A 25,815-nucleotide genomic window follows, 5' to 3' on the forward strand; every position below is an offset into this window, starting at 1 on the left:
AGCTGATCGCTGAACGGTGAGTTTTCAAGCCATAGGAACGCAGTGAACGGATTAACCTCGCTATGCGAGGCACCACTGTACTTATATGTGCACAACAGCAATTGAAGAAACTGCTGTAACAAATTGTTTCCATTTGACAAGGTGCCAAATGTGTGCCACATGCATGCCGGGTATGCGATCAGGTGCAAAATCAGGCATGCAACCCACATGGGACCTCACCATATCAATTAGCTGTAGTAACGTCCATGATTGATCATAATATTAACTATTACTGTGTGCCATCAATCCTGACTCATGGCAACTCTTTTCAGGGGTTTCTAGGTGCAGAGTACTCAGAAGCGGTTCAGCATTTCCTTCTTCTGGAGGCACTTTGGGACTGTGCAGCTTGTCCAAGACCACATAGGCTAGCTCTCCTCCCTGGAGGCATAGCAGGGAGTTGAACTTCCAACCTCTGGCTCTGCAGCCAGATACCTCACTTACTGAGCTATCCTACAAATACATAAAATATCCGACAAGTTTCTGGCCAGGGGGTTTCACTTTGTTGAGATCACTTTTCTCACTGTCAAGAAAGCTGCAAGAATTTGTTACATTTCTACTTTGAAGCAGTTATCAGTCCTACAGCATCTTTTTCTGCGTTTGCCTCCCTGTAAAACCAACTTCAGCTTGTGCAAAATGGGCATTTGATTGGAGGCAACCACATGGGAGAAAAGAGAAAATCCCTTTCCCACAATGTTACTTCTCTGATCAAGTCAACAGATTTGCTTTGAAGTAACCCTCTCAAGGCATAGGGGAAACCTCTTATGTCTGTACCTTTTCAGCATTAATGACATTTGGACATACTGAACATAGAAAAATATTAAGACAAATATTCAGCCCGTTTAAATGTTAGTCATGAAAGTTTGGTAAATTTTTTGGAATTTTTTGAGATCTGCATAGAAATGACGGACAGACCTATTCTTAAATTCAGAAAAAAAAATGGCATGAGAATGAGAACAGAATCTAATTTTTCACTATTAAAAATTTAAATAGTGAAATTTTCTGTATATTCTACAACTGTCCAAATCATTCCTATATTGAGGGAGCCTTTTTAAATAGAGTAATGTGGAAAAAGTATAACAGAAGAATAAATCTTACTGAAGAACATGAACTATATTGTATATTCAATATTTGGGAAGCCACTATCTGCAAAACTGAAAGGAGAGATGAAAAGCAACTTCAGAAGTCAATAAATCATTCACTAAATGACAAATATAAAATCAGATGTGCTGCCTTTATATAGATTAACTATACATCTTTACAACTTCTCTTTTAATGTTGACATAAACCTTTTAGTCACATCTCAGGTTACTAGCTTTATCCCTTAAAACTGTTGCCTGTTAACAAGTTGAAGCCTTGACAAAATGCAGCTCTCTCATGCACCATCAGATGTAATTAATCTCACCACTGTCATGACACTGGCAGGATACCAATCAATATGAGTTCTCATATCTGTCAGTTATAAATTCCAGTTATTTGTCTTTGTAATAAAAATATATTTAAAATTGTTCATGCTTATGTTAGTGTTTGAAAAATACCTTCATCATATGTGCTAAAATGGTAATCAAACCTGTCTGCTGGACCACAATGAAGGGCTAAAAACATATGAGGCTAGAGGATTGCAGAAACTAACAAAACACTGACATCATTCCTCTGAACAGGAGACAAGTGGCAGGTCAGTGACTGGGTCATTTAAGAACAGCATGCATAAATAACCGCACAGGTGGGGGTGAAAGGCTGGGAGGAGGGAACGGTTTGAAATTTTGTAACCATAAAAATGATGCCTAATTGGACTGTTAGCAAAGCCTCAGTTTATAAACTGTTAAATTGCATTCATGACCAAGTATGTTTTTACCTATCACAAGGTGGCCAAAATTCTGATTAATGTAATAAATTACACTAGAGTACAGTATTTAAAAAATAAGAACTATAAAAGTTTAAAACAATAAATTATTGTAATATTTAAAAAGAATTAAACAAATATATTTAAAACTCACAGATAAAGGCAGTATTAAAAACAAATTAAAATCCACAAAAATAACAAACCTGTTTTAAAACACACACACCTTTAGACAGCCAATCATTAAAAGAAAGCCTGGTTGAAGAGCAAGGTCTTTGCCTGCTTGCTAAAGGACAGCAAAGGCCTGGCCTCCTGTGGAAGGGAGTGCCACAGTCTGGGAGCAGTGACAGAGAAGGCCCTCTCCCAAATCCCACCAGTACATCTGCAGGATTGCTAGACAAGGGTCTCCCGTGATGATCTGAAAATTTGGGTAGGATCATAAAGGGAGATGTGGTTTTAGAGATAGCTTGTATCCAAGTTGTTTAGGACTTTATTGGTCAAAATCAGCACACTGAATTCTTCCCAGACCTTGGTGTGAAGGAGTGGTAGACCCAAAGGAGAAAGAACAGAGTGAGTTGTCCCCCCAGCTAGAGACATCTGAGAGATATAGAAGTAGGGAAGACAATAGAAAGTAAGGAGTTGAATGTGGAGCAAGGGAAAAGAAGGGAATCAAAGGGGAAAGAGGAGAAGATTAAAATCTGTCTAGTGGAAGAGAGAGGGGGAAAGGGGAAGGAGGAATTAATTTTGCCCGTGTGGGAGGAAGATATATGGGAACAAAGTGGGAGGAGACAGTTCAGTGTACCAAGGAGAGAGAGAAAGAAGGAAGGGGAGGAAAAAGAGCGGGAGAAAAAAGAAAACGAATATGATAGAATGTGTGGGTTGTTGGGAGGACTTCTCTAATTTGAAGGTAGGAAGGTTGCTACCTGATCCGGACAAGTCTAAAGAAAAGGGGACATCGGCAGAAGCTCTAGAATGGACGGTCGTGGTCTTTCCGCGGGGACAAGGTCACTCAAGGAAGGTGATTCGGCCAGACCCTTCCTTCAACCATCCACTGCCGGAGGGATATATAGCCAGACACCCTTGTTGTGGGACAATATGCGCAGTCCGGAGTGCTCAACTGAGGAAACCCACCAATTGGAGACATTTTGGTCCAGCCCCTCAATGAATCTTGTCAATTTCCAGACAGAGTTATTGTCCTCACAATTTGGACAGTTACCAGATCTTAGTTGTTTTGAATCAATAGAAGTTGTTGTAGACTCATCTAATGTTAAACTAAATACTGTACATCTGTTAACATTTCAAAAGAGACTCAGTCGTCATTTCCTGCCAAAAAGGAGGAACTGCTTCAGATCTTTAATGAACCCAATCACACATGAGGATTTGTTTTTGGCTTCAGGCACTCTTGCCATTCCATCTTGCAACAAAACAAAAATGAATTAATTAGTCTTTGCACATTTATTTGACTATTATTTTGGGAAACAACAGTCAGGAAGTCACAAATTCCTAATAAACAAATGTAGCAACTCCCTTATGACAAAATGAGGGAGAAGAAAGATGCACACCCTGTATACTGGTTTCAAAACCCACTCCAAAATGAACAAACCAGGCACAGCAATGACAATAAATTTAGAGCAGAATGAATAGTTGTTATCCAGAGTAAAGGATGAACAGAAAACTGACAAGATTTTGATAATGTAAAATATATATTAAAAATAACAACCTTTTCCACTATGATGAGGTCTCCAACTTGAATGTCTGAGCTTTTAACTTGCACTTTACCTTTAAGGAAAGAAGAAATGAAATCAGTATAAGCAATTATCAGGAAATCATGGAAATTCTAATCCTGTTTCATTCCATGTTAACTTTTATGGAATTATTCTAATCTATTTAGTATTATATTTTTAGAGTTTACTTAGTGACTTTAAATCTATAGGTCAAGATGATTTAATCACTTTCTGTTAAAGACCGGTCTTATTTAACACAATTTGATGAAAAATAAACAAACTAAGATGTACCAACTTTCTCAGGAAAACCAAATATGCCAGTAGCCAATCTAAATTTGTATTTGAATTTATTTGCTATACACCTAGAATAAAAATTAAAATTTCCTTTTACACTCTTCTAAGTTTTATGAGTGTGTGTGGGGGGAATAGAAGCAAGACAAAAAATGCACATTCGTATACTCCAAGTTTCAATTCATATTCTACAATTAGTTGCCTGCCCATTCCTGTTAAGGTGTTTTGAATACACAGATCTCTTTCAAAATCTATATGCAAGCTTGCATATGTTAGTAGATAAGAACTGGAATCAATTCATACGACGTACTTGCTATTCTCTTAATAAGGACTGTACAAAGAAAAATACAATTTAAAACTTTAGTTCAAATGTAACATTTAATACCTGTTTTGGCATTTACAGGCAGGAATTCTTTCTCTCTCTGCAAACTTTTAACCTAGTTAATGCCAACTAGTGATACTTAAAACATGAAAGATTAGACAGCAATTCTGAAACTGATTTCTGGGTGGGGGGCAACTGAGGGATGCTGAACACCATTTATTTTGAATAGATATAAATTAGCAAGTTTTTCACAGTACATGGATCAAATGAGTTTCAAATTGTAGTGTAGAAATATTACCAGCAAAATGAATTGTAAAACAAAGGTCATCCTTGGTTCTCATGCAGTTCAATCCTTTATCTGTCTACTCAGATATAAAACCTAGAGGCTGAAATCCTGCTGCACAACTTTATGCCCTGCAAGGTTAATAACATTATCAGCCAAATGGTTTTTTTTAACAAATTAAAAATTTCCATTTCTCCTCTCCAAAGGTCCAGAATTGGGGAAGCCACTGGAGGACTGCAGAACAAGAGTCTTTAATTACTGAAAATTACTGCCAATAATCCCACTAGCATCAAACTTTGGAAATTAAAGATTTTCCCCACCCCATGACCCCCAATGGTTTCCCCACATTTGGTCCCAAGGAGCCTTAGGTACTTCAAGCAGGAATGGAATCTGAAATGTTTAATTTCTAAAACAAGGATGCAGCTGATGACATCATCAGCCACATGTGATGTAAAGCTGCACAACAGGATTTCAGCCTATGACTTCTGTGCAATTTCCTCCTAGTAAGCATGTCTGAGATTACAGCATCAGGAAGCACAAATATGTTTGACCAGGTAAATAAACATTTTAAATAAACTGTTTTATATGAAAGATAAGCAAATATTTAGTATGTATTAACTACACTATCTATGGCACATTCTATTTCAAGACAAGACTCCTTGGAAGGATGTTTGAATTTGCAATTCAAATATACAAAAATATTTCAAGATTTTAGCATTAACACAATTCACAGTGATGGTTTATTTCTTCTCACAAATCAGTTTTAAAATTGCTCTCTTACATTTCCAGTTTCACATACCAGAGCTGCCATTTATAAGTGAAATCTGTCTTATTGTTGGACCACGCCCCCAAAAAAGGAATTCATTATTTAAGAAATATATAAGCTTTCTTTACCGGCATCATCATCTTATCTGAAGGTTGAGATCCTGAAACTTTGCCTTGTTTGTCAGTCATGTATGTATTCTGATAACATTTGAATCTATTTTGGAGCCTAAAATTAAGCTGCTAGAATACTACTGGTATGCAAACACATCTCAGCATTACAGTGGTGCCTCGCTTAACAGGCGCCCTGTTTAACGATGAAATCGCATACCGATGAACTTTTTGCGATCGCTTTTGTGATCGCATTGCAATGTTTTAAATGGGGAAAAACCGCTTTGCGATGATCGGTACCCTGTTTCGCTTACCGATTATTGCAAAGCGATGATTTTCCCCCAGCTGATCGGCGGTTCCAAAATGGCTGCCGGGTAAAAAACATGGCCACCCGCTGTGTTTAGGGACAGATTCCTCACTTACCGGGCAGCGAAAATGGCCGCCGTATGGAGGATCTTCGCTTAAAGGTCAGTTTTAAGCCCATAGGAACGCACTGAAGGGGTTTCAATGCATTCCTATGAGCTTTTTAAAATCACATTGCGACGAAATCGCTTTGCAGCAATTTTTGCTGCACTGATTAACGTCGCTATGCAAGGCACTGATTAACGTCGCTATGCGAGGCACCACTGTATTTACTTCTATCGATCCTTGTTTCAGATCAGCAAAGGATGGTGCAATTAATATGGGCATCCCAAGGTCAATCTACTACATAGGTTACAACTCTCAGATACCTCACTAGAAGGATCACACCTGCACATACAGTTCAACACAGGTTTACACCTGTTCATCAATCATGATGTGGCCTCTTCTGGTTTTAGTCTCCTCTGATCAAAAAAGGATGTTCCTAACAAAATTGTGGCAAGTCATCTATGTATCAACAACCTGCTATTCTGAAGGATATAATGGCTGAAATCCTGCTTGTACTGGAAGCCAAAATGTAACTATCTGTTGATTCCTTCCTAGTAGACAAAGCACTGCTGCTGTGATTCTTGGGTGCTGCTGCAACAAGCCAGCATGAGCACATGTGTGAACATACACACACCATCATGGCAGCAGTGTTTTGTTTGGAGGAACAGACAGAAAGCTATGCTTTAGTTTACACTACAAATAGGATTTCAACCAATGTAAGCATAACCAAGCAACAATGAAGTCTTATTGTATCCAGTTTGTTTTTGTTGTTTCTTAATGCAATTGCATTGAAAAATGTTTTCACACACTTGCAGTATGTGGTCAAAAGGATGGCTATTTCCATCACATTTGCAAACATACATATTCAGCTGTGTTTTATCCTGTGCCCAATAGCTTGTAAAAAACTGTAATTTAAAATGTTATGATAGAAACAACTCTACCTTTTATTTCTCAGAACCAGTAATCATTGGCTAACACATCAGAACACATAGAAAAGTATGCTATATTAAAACTTAAAAAAAAAGAAAATTTAAAACATAAAACACTACTCACTGAATAAATTATTTTTGCAAACTATTTTTCCTTCTAAACACATCTCCCTAGCTAAAAACACTCTTCACCATCTGTGTAATTGGCAATAAAAAAAGTCCAAAGCTGTCAGAAGTGGTTGCATATCCAAGCTTTATAGTCCACCAAGGCATAAGTCTTTGCCTAAAGCTGTATGGAGAACTAGAACACAATTAAGTGTTTATCATAATTCATTATAGTTGAATGGCTAAAGAAGATTGCAATGATTTTAAAATAAGCAAACGAACAGAATCCACATGTGCAAATACATTGCTACATGAGATCTCCACAAACAAGGTAAGCAAATTAGGTAAATAATGTAATAGATAGGAAAATGTTTTATCTTCTTTTAGATAGAGCACACAAAATCCAGTTTTGTATAATAATAATAATAGGCATGTCACCACAGCAAACATGTACAAGATTCCAAGATCAAAATAAATTAGTCATGCCTGTAAGATATATTATATTATATCCTACAGCAAAAATTAGAAAGCCCACTAATCCATATAAGATCCCCATGAAATGACATAGGCTCAGAAACTCTGCCAGCACTTATTTTTATTTTATTTTATTTATTTTATTTTATTTTACAGTATAGTATATAGATGTGGCACTGAGAGCCACATCTATATACTATACTGTACACCTCATATCATGGATAAAGACTGACTTATTTTGGCAGGAGTTTAGAAGAAATTTAATTTTAGATGTATACTTTACATGGGGAGCTTTTTTAAAAAATATTGCTTTTTAAAACAAGCTGATTTTTAAATTCCTATTCCATCTTATTTACACTGTTTTATCATTCTCATATTTTACCATACATTTCCTAATGCTAAACAGTGCCCTCTATTACAACAGCTACACCCATTCAAAGAATACAAGATAGGAATTTGGGAAGACTAAATGAAGATTTGTCAATTTAGTCAGCAATCGCTCAGAGGAAAACATACCCTGCATTATCGTGTTACAATGACTATTTCATTGCATGAACTACAAAGCAAGACTTTTCACTGCGAATCAGCGCTCAGAACTATTAGCATGAATTACCAGATACAACTAGCTGGGGCAGAAACTGGGATGAAAATATGATAATGTAGATCTACATTATCATATTTTTGTCCCAGTTTCTGTATATACATGATGTATAGTTTACATGCACTTCCAAATACAGTATACATCAAATTCTGCCCCAGCTACTATTGTGAGGAAGGGCTGACTAATTTCTTCGACAAAAGAGAATGTATGTTTTGTTCTCACCTGCTCCACCATTTTCCCAAAGGATACCAAGACAGACAGGCACACATACAGATAGATATTACAGGAAACTATATTTTGTAAAAGACAAGAATGTTCATAAGGTGTCCTTGTTTCACAATTCCAGTTTTGATGTCACACTATTTCTCTGCAAAGCAGAACTACACACACTATCTGGAACTAGAAATTCCCAACATGCAGAACATAAAGAGATTTCAAGAAAAGAAGTCAATAAGGAGACGGAGACTACTTAATAACTTGATGTATAAAATTCAAAAAGTAACAAGCTTCAAAAGAAACATTACCTGTAATTCATATACAGATTTTCAACTAGTAGTGTACATTCCAAATCCAATCCAATGTCATGCTAGGAAGTATCTAGCAATACAGTGGGGTCTCGACTTACGAACTTAATCCGTATTGGAAGGCGGTTCGTAGGTTGAAAAGCTCGTAGGTCGAATCAGCATTTCCCATAGGAATGCATTGAAAACCATTTAATCCGTATCTGCTCTTTTCCATCCATAGAAACTAATGGGAAACTAATGGGAAGCTGCTATTCTGCCTTCTGCCACTGGAGGGGCATATTTTTCCTTTTTTATTAGGTCAGGAAAGGAGGGGGGAGGCAGGGAACAGTTTTAAAAGCACTTTTGAAATCTTTTTTTTTCAACGAAGCCAATTTTAAAGCATGTTTTAAAGCATGTTGTGCTGATTTTTTCAGCACAAAGACACACAGGCAGGCTTTTTAGGTGCCTCCCCAAGCCTCTTCAGAGCCAGCCAATCAGCTGTTAGGCGGGGAGAGGAGGGGGCAGGAACAGAGAAAAGCACAAAATGGCTGCCAGGCTCCCTGCTGGGTGCCAGCTTTTAGCTGTTTGATGCTCTTTTTCCTGCAGTTCGGGGGCTACCAAGGCCTGGTAAGTGACTTTCTTTTATTTATTTTTAAGTTTCTGACCTTTTTTTCCCAAGCCTCTAAGGGGAGGGAGGGGCACTTTTTTCATGTTCGTAATTCGAGGGAAGTTCGTATGTTGAGTATGTAATTTCCTATCGGGCGGGTTCGTAAGTCGAAAAGTTTGTATGTAGAACCGTTCGTAAGTCGAGACCCCACTGTATATTTGTTTCCCTATGTAACATCTGCCAGACCTATAAAACTTGTGAATACCTAGTTTAATGAAACCCACCAGTCTTATATGGCAATATTCCAGGGGATTGCTAACCCACCTCTTTTTGCCTGCAATTCAAAATACAAAAGATTGTCAAGTACCAGTCAGGCCTTGATATACAGTCAGTGAGTTGCATTTGGCTCAGTGGTTCAGAAGTTGTGATGCTTTGGTTTTAACAGCTTGAAATTAGCTCAGACTAGCAGATAAGAATGAAGTACATGATTCAAAAGGGAAAAATGCCAACCTCGTATTGTAAGCTTGCTATATAATTGAGAGTTCATTTCCTTGTCCCGCTTGTAACGACGGAATTCATCAACTGCTTCCCGCAGCACTGTGACAGCCAAAACAAATCCCTGTTTAAAATATAACAAACATTTCCCAAAATGGAAAATATTTCTATTAAAATACACAAAAGACTTAGTCGGTGAGAAACATATGTGCCTGTATTTCATTTTAGAAAAATAATTTTAAGATGTTCTTGTTTTGTTTCCCCTTTCTCAGTATCACTGCTATTCCAGACTTACTGATCGAAATTTGAGAGACAATCAGAATGTTTAATAAACACTTTTTAAAAAATACAATTAAAATATTTCACATAATCTCACTTTAAGAACAAAAAACTAGGTTAAATACCAAACTGTGCTAGGGTAACAGAATGTCCACCTCTCACAGAATACACTAGTTCTAGAGGGGTTTTTTTTCCAGAGTGAGCATTGGGAGCACATACAGAGAGAGTGGGATCCAATTCTGCTGTATCCACCAGTGGTTCTCTACTTGGATACTACCCAATATCTTCCCATTACACCGACTTTCAAAGAAATTAATACATAAGGGAATCAGATGTCACACCAAACCATGTTTTATTACTATCAGAGTAAGCCTAGTAAGACCCTTGTCCATACTCAGTTACCCTCCCCACTCCTTTTTTATTTTGAGACAAACCATTGCCTTCCATTTTATTCAAACTAACCAACTATGGTTTAAAATTACTCTGCAAATCTGGCTTCCAAATGTCAAGTGGAAAACAGGCACAAATGAAAGATCAGTGTTTCTTGTGAAATGTTAATGTATTGCTTGCCTCAAACCAGATTATGAGTATATAAGCCAAATTATAGCATAGATGTAAGAACCTTCTCTCCAAGACGTAAAGTTGAAAAACATAATGATACTCATTATGAATATTAATACCATTTAAGGAAAACTTGAGAAATAATGACAATTGTTTGTTCCAATACTAGCTTTTTATTTCAGTTTTAAGCCAGGTATTTTTTGGATAAAAATTCCGCTTTTCCCTACCTACACCAGAAGCACATTCTATGGCACTTCCAAATAAATGTGTTCTGACTCTGCTGTCCTTTGCTGCATTTGTTAGACAAAGGGTATTCAACTAGCAGTCAAACTGCTAGATGTACTGTAGTTCTTGAAACAATTTTATCTCAATGCATTCACGAAGGCTATTCTAGTGGTCCTACCAAATTTTAATCAAAGGATGATAAAATATCTGTCCAGTTTCCCTTGCGAGGGAAAAAAGTGCTGCAATCAAATTCCTGATTTTACATGTAACGTCCTTGTTACATTCAAGTTTATGTACTCCATATTTAGAAGCTTTGACTGAGGTGTCGTCTTCTGAAGGGAAACAGATCACTTTTGACTGTGAGAGAACTAGGCTGTGGAGCAAAAGATAGCTGTACTCTGTAGTCAGAAACATTCTAACATTCAATACTTTTCAAAATAGCTAAACAAGAGGTCATAATCTTGTGAATGTATAAATCAGCAAAAAGGTGCCCAAAACATCTTAGTGACAACTTGTTCAAAACTGAAAATCTAGCCAACATTTGATACATGATGCTTTTATGGGGCTCTCTACTATGTATATTTTGTCAAAAATTAAACCAAAGACTGCTTCAATGTTCAAGAGATATCATTAACTCTATATGATTGATTGATTGCTCTGACCCACTTTTACAGGGATCTGACAATATGCCATGAGAGCTTTCTTATTCTGACCTGCTGAATACACAGTAACAGCCGTAAAAACTATGATATCCAAACAGTAAGCAGATTGCAATGCAAAATACTAGCAACTGGTCATTTATTTTTAAACAAGAAACCTGTAGAGTTTTCAGGCAGCACAAGAGAGGTCTTCCTATAAATGTTTGCTTATATCACTTCCAATTTAACAGCTTCTTTTTCTAGCGGGGAAATGATAAAATTTCCAAAAATGACATGAGGTATTTATTTATATCTTTTACATACACTTCAAATTATTACTGAAATCACATTTGTTTACCTCAGTCCAATTCAGAATTAGTATGACTCTTATATTTGATTGAGACTGAGAGACAAGGAACACCTCTACAGTGCAGAGATCTTCTCCTTTTCCTTTCATGCGCTTCTCTTCATCATATCTCATTTAGTTTTCTTGACTGTCATTGATTTATATATGCTAACCAACTCAACCTCATTCACAACTGTTAGCACATAATCATTTTAAATAAATGCAAGCCTTTGTTCACGTACACACATTCCACATCCTTTTAAAAGAATAAAGTAATTGATAGCATTTTTGTTTACCAGAGGTGCCCAATAGGTGTAGAGGTAGCCTATTTTCAGAGCCGGTACAAACTGTGAGCAGGAGACAACGAGAAAATAAAGATTCAAGAAAAACTTGAATTGTTCATATAAAACCTGAAAGTGAAAGAAAAAAACAGGGGGAAAAAACCAGAAAATTGTGCTTTCAAAAACATTTCAAGACATCTAAATATTTTTATGTAACACAAACATAAGTCCAATTTTGGTATAAGAACTCTTGCTTAGATTTCAAATCTGATAAACAGTACTTATTTAATAAAACTTTAACAATTTATTTTAACTCAAAGAGAGTAACTATAGTAACTTGGACATTTACTGCAACAGGATATCCTTCATACATCAGAATGTTTGAAGTATAGTATATACTTTAATACAACATACTTTCATGATAAGGCTTATTAACCATATATTACATACAAGGTTCTGAAACTGAGAAAACAGTAACTTCATTAATACCTGGCAAATCCTATTGTTGGGCCTCAGAAAAGGTGTATAAAAGGGGAACCAAAATGATCAAAGGGTAGGAGCAACTCCCCTACAAGAAAAGGTTAGAATGTTTGGTGCCATTTAGCTTGGAAAAACAGTAAGGACAGATGTGATAGAGGTATATAAATTATGCATGGGGTGGGGAGAGCAGGTAAAATAAAAACCTCTCTCATTCTCATAATACCAGAAGCCCACCAAAGGTGTTGAGAGATTCACTATGGATAAAAGGAAGTACTTCTGTAAAGTGCAAAGTTAACTGTGGAATTCACTACCACAAAATACTGTCATACTACCATCTTAATAGTACCAACTTAAAGGTGAACTTAACGGACAGCTATAAGAAGGGTAAGGCTATCAATGGCTAGCAATCATGATGATTTTTTTCTCCAGTACCAAAACCAGGAAGGTTCCGCATAAGAATTGCTGGGGACCATGACCAGGAAAATGTGATTATACTACCATCCTTCTTGTGAATTTCTCATAGGCAAATGATTAGCCACTGTGTGAAAAGACTGCAGGACTAGACATTTGGTCTGATCCAGTATCCAGTATTATCTAAGTAGCTCCATTAAGAACAAAAACGAGGAATACAAAAAAGAAAAATACATCTTTGAAATAAAATGCAGTATAAAAGGAAATAGCATGCATGCAATCAAAGTGATACAAAATAGTTTCTCTGGATTTATTGTACTATAAAACCTGCATAGTATAGCTTGTCATTCTAATCTGTCATTATCCCTAGCTAGTCTCCTGAGGGGATGAGGGTGGAAATGTTAATACTGTAATTGATTTTATTTTAAATACATTTCCATTTCTATTATGAAAATAAAGAATATTACCAAAAGTGTGCAAGTGGGAGTAACACAAACACAGCACAATCAAATGTAAGCTCCAGATAACCAACATATTATGGAAATCTCAATGCAAGGACATTGAAATTGGTTTAGCAGTTGCTACTTATCCAAAAGAATATCTACAAATGGTAAGAGCTATGGGGGAGTAATACTGTGTTTATGTTTACAATGAAACATGATTATTTTCTTCTACAATGTTTAAATTCTCATCTAAATTAATCTCAGCAGGGTAACAATATTTCTTCTCTCACCACTAATTAATTTAAAATCCCAGTTAGCATCAATTAATAGCTCTGTAATTGGCATTCATACTAAAGCCAGAATAGGACTCCAACTGTGCAATTACAAAATGCTTTCAAACTACTCCATTTCCTAAGGAAAAGTTTAAGAAAAATATTCCAAAACTAATAATGCATCTGGACTATGCTATGTCAACAGGTGTTCACAAATCATGACTGATCTTTGCAGGACACCAGATTCTGCTTAAACCTCTGAAATGCACATTGTACAATTAACATAGTAATCAATGACTAAACGAACACTTAATGACCTTTAGGAAAAAGCTCAGTGTAAACCCAGAAAGACTGGTTTCATGCAATGAAGATGAAATTATTTGTCTGCATGAAAACAGCTGATATTAGTACAGTCAAAGGCAAATAGTCTACATATTAAGAACTCAAGTTTTTGTCTTTTTAATGAGGGGTGGGAAATGGATCCAAAAAGTATTTATGCACATGCCAGCTAGCTGAATAGAATTGCGAATAGAGAGCATTTAGTGGAGAGAAAAAAACAATGCATAATAATTATAAAATCTGCTTTCTAAGTGAAATGTAAGATTTGAAATACACAGCATCTTGCCGAAAATAAAAACAAAAAAACCTTACATGACAATTGATTACTGCTGTAAAAGGCACTGTGGCCTGTTTATTTCATACTCATTTGAGTCAAATATTAAATTAGAAGGTAACATGGCTCACTATCCAAAGAACTGATGCTGACGTCATAATACAATTAACTGAAATTAGAAAAGGAACAAAAATGCCAAACTATGCCCTTTCTGATTTCCACAAAACATATTATAATGAATTATTACTGTTGGCATTGAAAAAAATTCTGTACTTTAAAACCATAATAAACCAAAACAAATCTGACAATGACAAATATTACTTTAAACTGAATTTAGTCAGTTTTGTTATATTTCTGTAACACAAAAGCCAGCATCATATAAACATCAATTACATAAAAACAATTGTTACTTTTATGTTTTTTTTCTTCTGATCTGTAGCACTTGTTATACTGGGGAATAAACTTTACATCTATTTATTCTGCATTTAAAATCAGAACTTTGTAAGGAACAAGAGATCAGAAATGCAAAATAAAAGAAAATAGAAAAAAATAAGAGGTTGGTCTATTTCCTAACAACAATAACCAAGAGGTTATTTTACTTGTACACATTCAATATATTCACTGACAGGTACATATACCACCTGTGATATAGGAGCATAAACCAACTAAAATAAAGCATATCAGATCAGATGCTCATCACACGGAAGTCAATGGCCAAAATCTTATTGTGTATGTACACCAGCATCAGTGTGGCAGTGTAAATCAGCTCTACAAGTTTCCACTAGCTAAGGAAGTGCAACTGGAATTCATTGTTTGCCAGTCACATGATGATGAACAGAAGAGTAACTCCTTCATTAGCAGCAATTCACTTCTGTGACTTATTCCACTGCACTTAACACTGGTGGACATAAGCATCAGGATTCTGGGCAGGCAATATAAGTTTCAAATATGTAACTTGGGCTACGTTCTTTAGACAATGGGAAATATTTACTGTCGTTTGGTTCCAAACACAAAACGAAATACAGTACCATGTTTGGCTTTTTAAAAATATTGCCATTTTTGTTGAACAATTTAATTATGTAGGTATAGCTAAAATATTTACACTGTTCATTAATATAATCTGTTATTCTTTTTTTGCTCCTGAAAAAACATTATTTTTCAACTGTGGGATTCTGTTTTGAGGACCTCAGAGGTGGCTACCCCGGAACACTTGGCTTCTAATTAACTCTTGCTTGTTGTACCTGCAAAAGACATTTCTCAGCAGGAAATTTGTAAGAAGAAGGATCCCTGAAACATCAGGAAAACATAAAATAATTGTACAATTACTACTTCAGGAGGTTTGGTTTATACAACTATAAGACAAACAATTTATAAAGGACATAAACTAAGCCCACCTTTAAGTATGCATTAGTTTCCTTACCCCAGGTATAAATGTAAAGATATTATATTTTTGATTTTTAATAGCATTTCTTGGATACTTTTCTTCACATTTTTCAGGACATCCAAGCCATACTGTCCGTGCTTTGAGTTCTTTCTTTGACCGGCAAATGTTTATGAGCCAATCACAGCAACTGCAAAGGAAAAGAAAGGCTTCCTTTAATTTTCAAAACAAAGTCTTGTGGCACCTTAATGACAACCAATTTGTTATGGGATAAGGAATTCACTTCATCAGATGCACACCTTGCTGAAATGCAATAAATACTTTTAAAGCATATTTTTAAAAACTCCATTAAAGACAACTTAGGGCTTTTTCTTTCTTTATTAATAAGTAAAGAAACTTAAACAAGCATCATGTATATGATTTGCCAGAGAAGCACTTTTTTCCCACCTTGATCAAACAAATAATATTGCTACATCTGTTCCAAAGATTTCCCACATTTCCAGACAATTATTTTTTGGGCAAGGAACTGCTGCCAGAAATGATAGGCTGAAAAGTCTCATTATATGTGTGGCCCTTTGGATCCTCGCCAACAACTGTAGTCCAAACGGAAATGGAAAAGACATTTGGATTATCTTTAAAACAAAAAGCTAATTGAAAATGGAAGGAAGGAGATAAATGGCCTTGGGCTATATAGTTTCTCTTTGGAAAAGGGGAAAACAAAGACAAACTAGTCAATTAATTGATTAATAACCTGATTAATTTTTCCACATGCATATAACTATGATTTATTTAATGTACACAATATGGCTCAATTGTTTGGTAAGGTTATTATATATGTTTGCTTTTCAAATAAAAACGTACATGGATAATGTTACACAGAAAAGTTTCTTCAGGTAGCATAAGGGTGAATAGCTCTGGCAAGCCTGGAGGTAAAAATTTTACTATGCAACTGCTGCAGGGCATCCAGGGGCCAGAAATGTCTCCATACTGTGAAATACCAACCTTATGCCATGATACTCTGGGGTTGAAACCTCACTTTGCCCACTCTGAAGTACAGATATATCAGAATTGACTTGATGGCATATGATGATGATGATTGTATCAAAATATTTAAATCTGTCCTAATCAAAAGTCACTGCAGCTTACAAAATCCTATTGAAACAGATCATTTAAAAAGAGTGCATAAACAAATAATTAGACTTTTTTGCAAAAATTATATTTGTTGTAAAATATATTGGATCTCTCACTTAATATAAGTGCCCGTCTCCTATCCATAATGACGTAAACCCAAGATATTAGACTCCTGCTCAGATGTAGCACTTGCAAGTGTGAAAAAAAGAGATACGTCATCATCCTCCTGATCTTTAGAAGGGGGGGGGATTCCACCATTAACAATTAGACAAGATCCAACACAGGACATTAGCCAGGAGGGCAGGGGAGGAAGTGTAATCTTCCTTGAATATTGCAGTCCCTCAGAAGCACACAAACCCTGCTCTGGAAAACAGGGAAACTCTCGAGATCAGTGATTCCCAACCTTGGCTTCCCCAGACAGTCTTGGACTAAAACTCCCAGAAGCAATCACCACTGAATGTGCTGGCCAGGATTTCTAGGAGTTATAGTTCAAGAACATCTGTGGACCCAAGGCTGGGAAATGCTGCTGTAGATCCAGTCTTCAGGTGGCATCAAGGGCAATGTTGGAGAAGAAAAAGGCTCCATTACTCTGGCGCTACAATGCCAGCATGACCCTGGAGTTTAGGCTTGAGAAAGATTGAAGGAGCAGAGACACACTTAGCTCACCTTCTGAAGCATCAAATGACTTTACCATCAACAAATAGGAAAATCAACAAATGAATGCATTTTTCTTCCTTCACAGAATAAGATTATACGCTAGTAAGGCTGAAGTGAGATATTCTACCAGTAGAGGGAGAGGAGTTTATAGTAACTGGCTTACACAACACTAACACCAGAGATTATGTTGAAAGCAGATACCCACCCACCCCCAGAAAAACTTAAACAGCAATTTTGAAATAAAAAGTTATGATGCTAGGGAGTTTTAGGAAAATACTTTAGAAATGACTGGTCTGAATTGGAGTGAGTGTAGGATAAAGAAAACGCAATCATCAATCCACAAACTCTTTAGACACAGGTTGGTTGTTATTGCTCCTAATGCATGATGGACACAACATGCAAAGAGAGCTGCAGCAAAGTCATTCCCTGACAAGAAGCCAGAGCCCTCAATATCTGGAATAAACTCCTCCTCTTGTCCCTTCTCCCTGGGGATTTCCTCTTTACTGAAGTAATTGTAATAGGTTACAAATTGTCCAATTGTGTGTGTGGGGGGGGGGGAATCACCCTCCAAGGCTCTGAAACAAATCCACTACAGTACTTCAATAGTTATCCACTTGAATGTGTTCCAGTTCCAGTCTTAAAAGTAATTTGCCTATACAGTGGTGCCTTGACTTACGAACTTAATTGGTTCAGGAAGATGGGCGTAAATCAAAATGGCCATAAGTCAAAGCACCATTTCCCACTGAAGTACATTGAAAAGCAATTAATCTGTTCCGGCTGGGGAAAAAATCACTGTCCAAAAAAATCACTGCAAGACTCATTGGAAATGCAATTAATCCTTTCCGGCTGAAGAGGGGAAGCAATCAAGCGTGCAAGACCCATTGGAAATGCACAGAAAACAAATGGACCAGGTCGGAAATGCACAGAGAACAAAGGGAGCAGTTCGGAAACACATAGAAAACAAAGGGACCAGGTCTGAAATACACAGAAAACAAAGGGACCAGGTCAGAAATGCACAGAGAACAAAGGAAAAAGCAAGGGAAGCATGGAAAACCCATCAGAAATGGGGGAAAACCCCCAAAAAGCAACCAAACCTCCCAAGACCCATCAGAAATGGAGGGGGGAACCAAAAACCAAAAACCCCAAGACCCATTGGAAATGGGAAAAACACTCCAAAAAGCAACCAAACGCCCCCATACCCATCGGAAATCTGGGGAAAACCAAAAAACAAACAACCCCCCAAGACTCATCGGAAATGGGGAAAAACATTCCAAAAAGCAACCAACCCCCCCAAGACCCATTGGAAGTGGATGGAAAAAAATAAAAAACCTACAAATAACCCCACCAAGACCCATCACAAACATAACCCGCCCCAGCCCAAAACCACGCTGCAAAAAACACCTGGGAGTTTTTAAAAGCAGAAAACAGCGCCTTACCTTACCAGGCAGTCTTCTCTGATCCCACACTCTCTAACTGCTGGGGCGAAAGAGCTAGAAAGAAGCAGCCTTGCCGCCGCCTACAGTTGAAAAAATTGAATTTCCCACCTTTTCCCCCTGCCTTTTTCTGTTCATAAGTGGAAGCTCCAGTCGCAAGTAGAAGCAAAATTTTGTGGCCACAGCTGGTCGTAACTCGAAATGGTCATAAGTAGGGACATTTGTAAGTCGAAGCACCACTGTATCTGTACACCCATAACAGCCACCCTGACTCTTGTAAACAATAAGGTAGAGGCTAAAGATGTACCTTTCCTTTTTCTTTCATTTTTGGACTCCAACTAACAGAATTCTTAAACAATTTTGGGCATTCAAGCCCACAGACCCAAACCTAAAGACACCACTTACCTGAAGCAAGGCCCACCTCGAAGGCTGAATGACTATCTCAGGCCTTGCCTCTAACACACAAAAAGAGAAACACTGCTGTGATTTTTCCTGAAGTTTGCAGTTCTTCAATAGGCATCCTCTATAGCAGTGTTTCTTAACCTTTTGAAAGAAACGCCCCCTTGAGCCATTGAGGAAGTTATCATCACCCCCCTCCCCGCGGCGATGATATCTATCTATCTATCTATCTATCTATCTATCTATCTATCTATCTATCTATCTATCTATCTATCTATCTATCTATCTATCTATCTATCTATCTATCTATCTATCTATCTATCTATCTATCTATCTATTTATGACACTTAAATCCAATGACCCCTGAAAACAAAATTCAATTCCAAGAAAATGCCCCAAAAAGTAACATTTAATGATTTAGTTGCAAGCGAATTTTAAGACGGAAAAAGAAATATTAAAAGGGCATAAAAACAAACCACAATGCAGGAACTAAAAATTTCAAGACAAAAACTCTGAAACTAAATTAAGATTGGAGAAAAATATATATTCATGCACACTGTAAAAAGGCTGCAGCCATCTTAACAGGTTTGGCTTGCTCCAGCGCCCCCCTACCGCCCCCCTTCTGCTCCAGCGCCCCCACACTGCCCCTTTTCATTCTACCGCCCCCCGGAAAAATGAAATCGCCCCCTGGGGGGCATTATCGCCCACGTTAAGAACCACTGCTCTATAGAACCTAAAGGGCAGTGAGTCTATAATTAATTCCCAGAAAGTACAGTGGCAATGTTTTGGGGTGTTTTTTTTTGTTTTGTTTTGTTTTTGTTTTTGGTACATTAACAACAGGATGAAAGACCTGAGACAGCCATCAAGGCTCCAAGGTAGGCTCTGCCACAGGGGAACAAAATGTAATGTCAATAGGTGTGGGTCTATGGGCTGGAACTCTTGGGAGAATTCTAGAAGCTGAAATAAAAAAATAAACAAAGATACCCAAATATCACATCCCTAATAATTAATACATTTTAATTTAAAAAACAACAACCTCAAGGCATAACAGGTTGAAACAAAGCATTTGCATGCGTATAAATGCTGCTCTAAAAGTATTAACTAATATTAAATAGTTAAACAACACATATTCCTCAATTCCAATCATATTTACCGAATTGTGTCTGACAGATTCATCAATATATCAAAGTTTTTCACCACTTATATACTTTAGATTACACAACAGAATAATTTGAGTGAGAAGTAATTAATAAATTGGGAGGCTGAACGATTCCCTCCTGTCTTAAGAAAGTTCCAACACCTTCATTGGCTTAGTAAACAAATTACAGTACTGGAACAAAGTTTGCCATAATAAGCAGTTGCTGATGCCTCTGATCAAGAACTGATTGGCATCTAGAGATAAGCACATTAAGCCCTCAGATGCAATGAGGTTTCACTGATGGAAATAATTATAGATTTTGACAATTCAATTTTGAAGTATTTATTGCAAGCAAATGGGATCCAATACTTTCTAGACTTGAATATCAGTAAGTCCATGTCCATTTAAATGAGAAATCCCTGTCAGTTTATATGTAGATGTTATATTCCCCCTTACCATCATGGGTATTTCACCCAATGAAGAAAGCATTAACAAACATCTCTCTGAGCTAAGTCACAATATACATAGTTACATTTAGAGAAAATAGTCTGAAGAATCTTAAGAATAAATTTACAAATACTGTAGCATGTTTAAATAACCTATTATTAACTATATTAATAAGACCAAGATGAAAAATAAGGAGCCACATTTTTATGGCTTTGGACTTCCAAATTCATTTTCTGAGTATCAAACTTGGTAAAAGTATATAATTATCTGTAACCACAGATAAAATATAAAATGAGACACATCTGAAACTCCTATGCATCCCTCAAATTTGTTTGAAAGTAAATACTCAGGACAAAATCTACACTTCAGAAAAGTACTAAGATTAATTTGAGTTTCCTTTTTGTAACTGGTCTACATCCTTTAAAACATCTTTTATACGTTTATGCTATAACCAAATGACCAGGTTTGAAGAACACCCTTGTGCCTTTTTATATGTATAGGGGGTGTGTGCAAGTAGAGCAACGGTCTCAAGCTCAATTTACCTGGGGGCCGCTCGAAGCAGAGTCTGTGTGAGGGTGGGCCACATCAGATTTTCTGCCAAGCAGAGCAAGAGCCCGAGGAAGCCACCCAGGAGTTTCCTTAGCCCGGCTGGGGCTCTGTGGAGGAGGAGGGGCGTGTGAGCCCTCATCGCAGGCCACGACCCCCTCCAGCTCCTTCTTCACTACCACTACTAGCAGCAGCAGGAGGATGAAGAAGCAGAGAAGGGAGGGAGCACCGGCGACTGCCTAGCAGGGGGAGGAGGGCACGACTTTTAAAAAAAAACCCTCACAATATTGCCTTGCCAAAGGAGAAAAGCCCCCATTGGTACTCACAAAATTAAACAGAATGGGGCGGGGGGCCCCACAAGTGCACGCACGCACGCATGCACACAAACACACACAGAGAGAGAAGTCCTGCAACCTTCCTCTGAAGGCCCCCCTCAAAAAAGGCACACTCAGCAGCAGCAGCTACCACCACCACGACAGAGGAGCAAACTTTGTGAGGCAAGTCCAGGCAGCCTCCAGAGCTGAGGCGGCTGAAGCAGGACAAGGAGGAGGAGGAGGAAGGACCGCTGGGCGCTGAGGCGGCCACTGGCTGGGCTGGTGCTGAGGGTGCAGAGAAAGAGAGCCAGACAGCTGCTTCCCTGGAAGAGGCGACGGTAGCTGTAGCTGCTGTTGGCAGCTTGAAGGCGATCTTCGAGGACAAGCCAGGAGCGAGCTATGCTCTAAGGCATTGTGCGGCGGCTGCTTGGGCGCTCGGGAAAAAGGGTCGGCAGTGCACCTCGCTCACTGGCTCTCCCCTAAGACGACAGCACTTGCACCCTCCATCCGGAACTGCAGGGAAGCGCCTGTCTGGCTCTCTTTCTCTGCACCCTCAGCACCAGCCCAGCCAGTGGCCGCCTCAGTGCCCGGCGGTCCTTCCTCCTCCTCCTCCTCCTTGTTGTCCTGCTTCAGCCGCCTCGGCTCTGGAGGCTGCCTGGACTCGCCTCACAAAGTTTGCTCCTCTGTCATGGCGGGGGTAGCTGCTGCTGCTGAGTGCGCCTTTTTTGAGGGGGGCCTTCAGAGGAAGGTTGCAGGACTTCCATGTGTGTGTGCTTGTGTGTGTTTGTGTGCATGCGTGCATGCACGCACTTGCGGGGGGCCCTGCCCCATTCTGTTTAATTTTGTGAGTACGAATGGGGGCTTTTCTCCTTTGGCAAGGCGATATTGTGAGGTTGTTTTTTTTAAATTTTAAGTTGTGCCCTCCTCCCCCCGCTAGGCAGTCGCCAGTGCTCCCTCCCTTCTCCGCTTCTTCATCTTCCTGCTGCTGCTAGTAGTGGTAGTGAAGGAGGAGCTGGAGGGGGTCGTGGCCGGCGACAAGGGCTCATGCGCCCCTCCTCCTTCTCCTCAGAGCCCCAGCCAGGCTAAGGAAACTCCTGGATGGCTTCCTCGGGGCTCTTGCTCTGCTTGGCAGAAAATCTGATGTGGCCCACCCTCACCCAGACTCTGCTTCGAGTGGCCCCCAGGTAAACTGAGTTTGAGACCCCTGGCCTAATATGATTAGAAACAAAGCACCCTCTGATATTTCCCAGTATCAGTCCAGTATGTTCCCAAGACACTCTATTCTTTGGCCTTCACCATCCGAACGGATTAGACAAGTGTGTAAGAGTAAGACCAGGGGGTCAACACAACATGACTCAATCCAGTCATTTTAATAATTCACCCCAAGAATCAAAACAAAATAGCATGAGATGGCCATATTCTTCATTCTGGTTCAGATCTACATGCTGTTTTCATTTCTATATGAGGCTACCTTAAAGCGTTGTAATGAAGCATCACCACCTTTCCTTTGAGCTGACTTCACTGAAGGCCTAGTGTCCCAGATATCAGGTTAACATTAATCCTGTTAGCCTACATTCCTGATTCTAGCCTAGGACCTCATCAGCCTGTTCTTTCTTGGGACCTGTGCCAAAGATTCCCTTTTCTCTGTATTACTTTATTTGTTGCAATGCTCTCCAACTTCATATATTGCCTCTCCTCTCTTCCCTTCCCTCCCCCTTTAATTTTGCTAACATGCTAGCAATTTGCATCACCCTAAATCTTTCCTTAGGAATACTTTTACCATGCTTTGGTGGCTCCCCCATCTAACACTCTTTGTGTAGAGGTATCTAGGTGTCTTTTTCTTTCTTTCTTTCTCTTCTCCTTTTTCAGGCAGCAGCTGAGTTGATACTTCCCCATAATATGTATAATACCTGAAGCAAACGGGGTGGTTTTTTGCCAGTTATAGGGCACTACTATATTTTTTCCTATTTCCAATACAATGATTATGTGACGCTTCCTCTGTGTTCTAGAAAATTCCCAGTTGCACAGTTCCATGTGAATGTGACATCCACAGCTAAATCTGTGTCAAGGCACACTACTGTCATGGCTCAAACATTTCTTACAGGTGTTCATATGTGTGCCCTGACAACATGCCAGGTAACAATGCCATCTCAATTATGTAGCCATTGAGGAAAAAAGACATTTTTGTGACAGAAAATTTGTGAGGACCTATAAGCTTCCACAAGCAGTACTGAGGAAAGAGAAGCACCTTTTTCTGTTTCTTGCTTTACTGTTCAACTACCTTATCTATGTCTCAGGTATGCATACATACATTCCATTGCAGTTAAACTTAATGAACACTCAATAAAACCATAATGATAATCTGATTTAGGGAACAAAATGATCCTTTTTAAAAATAAAACTCATCAGTATAATGGCATTGCTTTGCTTAGGCAAAAGAAAAAGAAGAGGCAAGATGTAATTCAGAACTAGCAGGAACAATTAAATAAATCTGGCATACAATCTTGCTGTTTTACATATGAAATGATTTCTGCCAAGTTAAAAAACTAGTCTTTAAAAAAAACTTGCAGAAAAATTTCTAACTCTTACTCACTGTAAAGCTTAAGCATATGGAAATTATTCAAAACAGAATTTTCATCAAAACAAGATAATATAAAAGCTCTGTGTTGGCTGCTCAAATAAGCTATTCCTTATTAAACTCCAAAGAGCAAAAACTACTTCTACCAAGAAAACATACAATAATTATTGTACTCAACAGGTAGCTTTCATAATCAGGCTTATAGCAACATAGTATTCATGTCATTCTTCAAAGATCAACATTTTCCCATGCTTCTGCACAACAAATGTGCAACAGATTAATTGAAAGTGTTCAGTCTGTTTTAGGGTCCACATTAATCCAAGTATTTCATATCCCCTTCATTTCATATGGAAATACCATTCAACAGCACCACTTTCATAGGGACAAAGTAAGGGTGATTTTTTTTATAAGAACTGGAATGTAAATCTCTTGAGAAAGAAATCAATTCAGTCCAAAGAACTCTCAAGTATTGATCTACATGTGTTATAATTTCACATGCTAAAAGAGGATCTGTAAACTAAAAGGGAAAATAATTATAGATAAAAACTAGTTTCTGTTTTCACAGTCTTTAACTGTTATACACAAAAATTACAAATAATCTATTTCTCTCAAACTGTATTACAGATAACTAAAATTAACACACAAGTATTTTGCCAATCATGATGAAGGTAAAATTCCCATATACAAAGCAGCATTACTATACAATTAGCTACTGCAGTTAAAACAGCCACAACTGAATATTTCCTCTTTTCTTGTAAGGATTTAAGGTATTTGAAGTAAATCAGGTTTAACATACTAAAACAAAAACAGTTGAGTAATTTCTGATTAAAAATTATGCCACCATTATTTTTAAGGTAGAGGCTAAAACCCTCTTGTCCAAAGTTAGACAAAACAGGGCCAATATATTATCAGTCATGGTAAATTTTTTTAGAAATAAAAAGTTTCTGATTTCCCCACCCCCACCCCTCAGAAGTCCCTAGGCCTCTGTGGGATCCCTTCTTTCATGGGGAAGCCAATGAGGGCCACAAAATAGAGGGAAGTCTTTTTAAGTGCTAGAATGATCTTACTCAGTGTGGTGATGTTCAGAAGTTTAAAAATTTTTACCACTCTGAGTATTCCCAACAGCTTCCCCACTATGAAAGGAAACCCACAAGAGACTCAGGACCTTGGAGAGAGAGACATTTCTTATTTTAGAAAAATCACAGCGGCTGACAATTTTATCAACCTTATCTGGTGTAAGTTTCAGGGCAGGATTTCAGACATAGCCTCCTGTCTTTTAGGACTGGGATGTCGGAGGCGGGGCTTTGTTGTGGTGCTGCCAGCAACTCCAGAGAAGAGCTCTCTGGAAAAACTGGAACCCTCCGGTCCGGGATCCCCCTTTTGAAATGGGGATCGAAGTAGAGTCTAGAAGAAGTCTCTCTGAAGCAGATGGTGAACGGCAGAAGGAGAAGAATGGGAGGCAGACCTGGACTTTTTCCCTCTGAAGAAATCACTGTGCACGGACCGGAGCGGGCACCATCTTTGGCACTGAGCCGCGAGGAACCCTTTACCGGGGGAGAGGAGAGCAATCAATATAAACTAATAATATATAACAAGTAAGTAAGACGAAGCCTCTGATTTATGAAATAGCCTCATTAAGCTGAAAATAAGAATGAAGATATTTGGCTGAAAGAAGAAAAGCGGCGGCGGGTTTATCTTATCAGTCTGACTCAAAAGCGAAACCAAAGCTTCTCCAAGTGAACTCTTAAAAC

At 38.2% G+C, this 25,815-nt stretch overlaps 1 protein-coding gene across 6 annotated transcripts in view; it reads right to left on the reverse strand.

The window, feature by feature from the left end:
• The window catches only part of ATP9B (ATPase phospholipid transporting 9B), a 230,711-nt gene that overhangs the window by 167,825 nt on the left and 37,071 nt on the right, over positions 1-25,815 (reverse strand). For 4 of the 6 annotated variants that reach the window (XM_078393511.1, XM_020781634.3, XM_020781632.3 and 1 more), the window contains exons 3-6: positions 15,461-15,611; positions 11,837-11,950; positions 9,507-9,615; positions 3,597-3,655 (exon numbers count right to left, since the gene is read on the reverse strand). In XM_078393511.1, coding sequence (XP_078249637.1) covers positions 3,597-3,655; positions 9,507-9,615; positions 11,837-11,950; positions 15,461-15,611 — 433 coding nt within the window. Of the gene's footprint in view, positions 1-3,596; positions 3,656-9,506; positions 9,616-11,836; positions 11,951-15,434; positions 15,612-25,815 lie in introns of all 6 variants that reach the window. The other 2 variants (XM_078393510.1, XM_078393512.1) reach the window with 2 other exon arrangements.

Source organism: Pogona vitticeps, chromosome 4 (genome assembly GCF_051106095.1).
Source record: "Pogona vitticeps strain Pit_001003342236 chromosome 4, PviZW2.1, whole genome shotgun sequence".
Classification (NCBI taxonomy): Eukaryota; Metazoa; Chordata; class Lepidosauria; order Squamata; family Agamidae; genus Pogona; species Pogona vitticeps.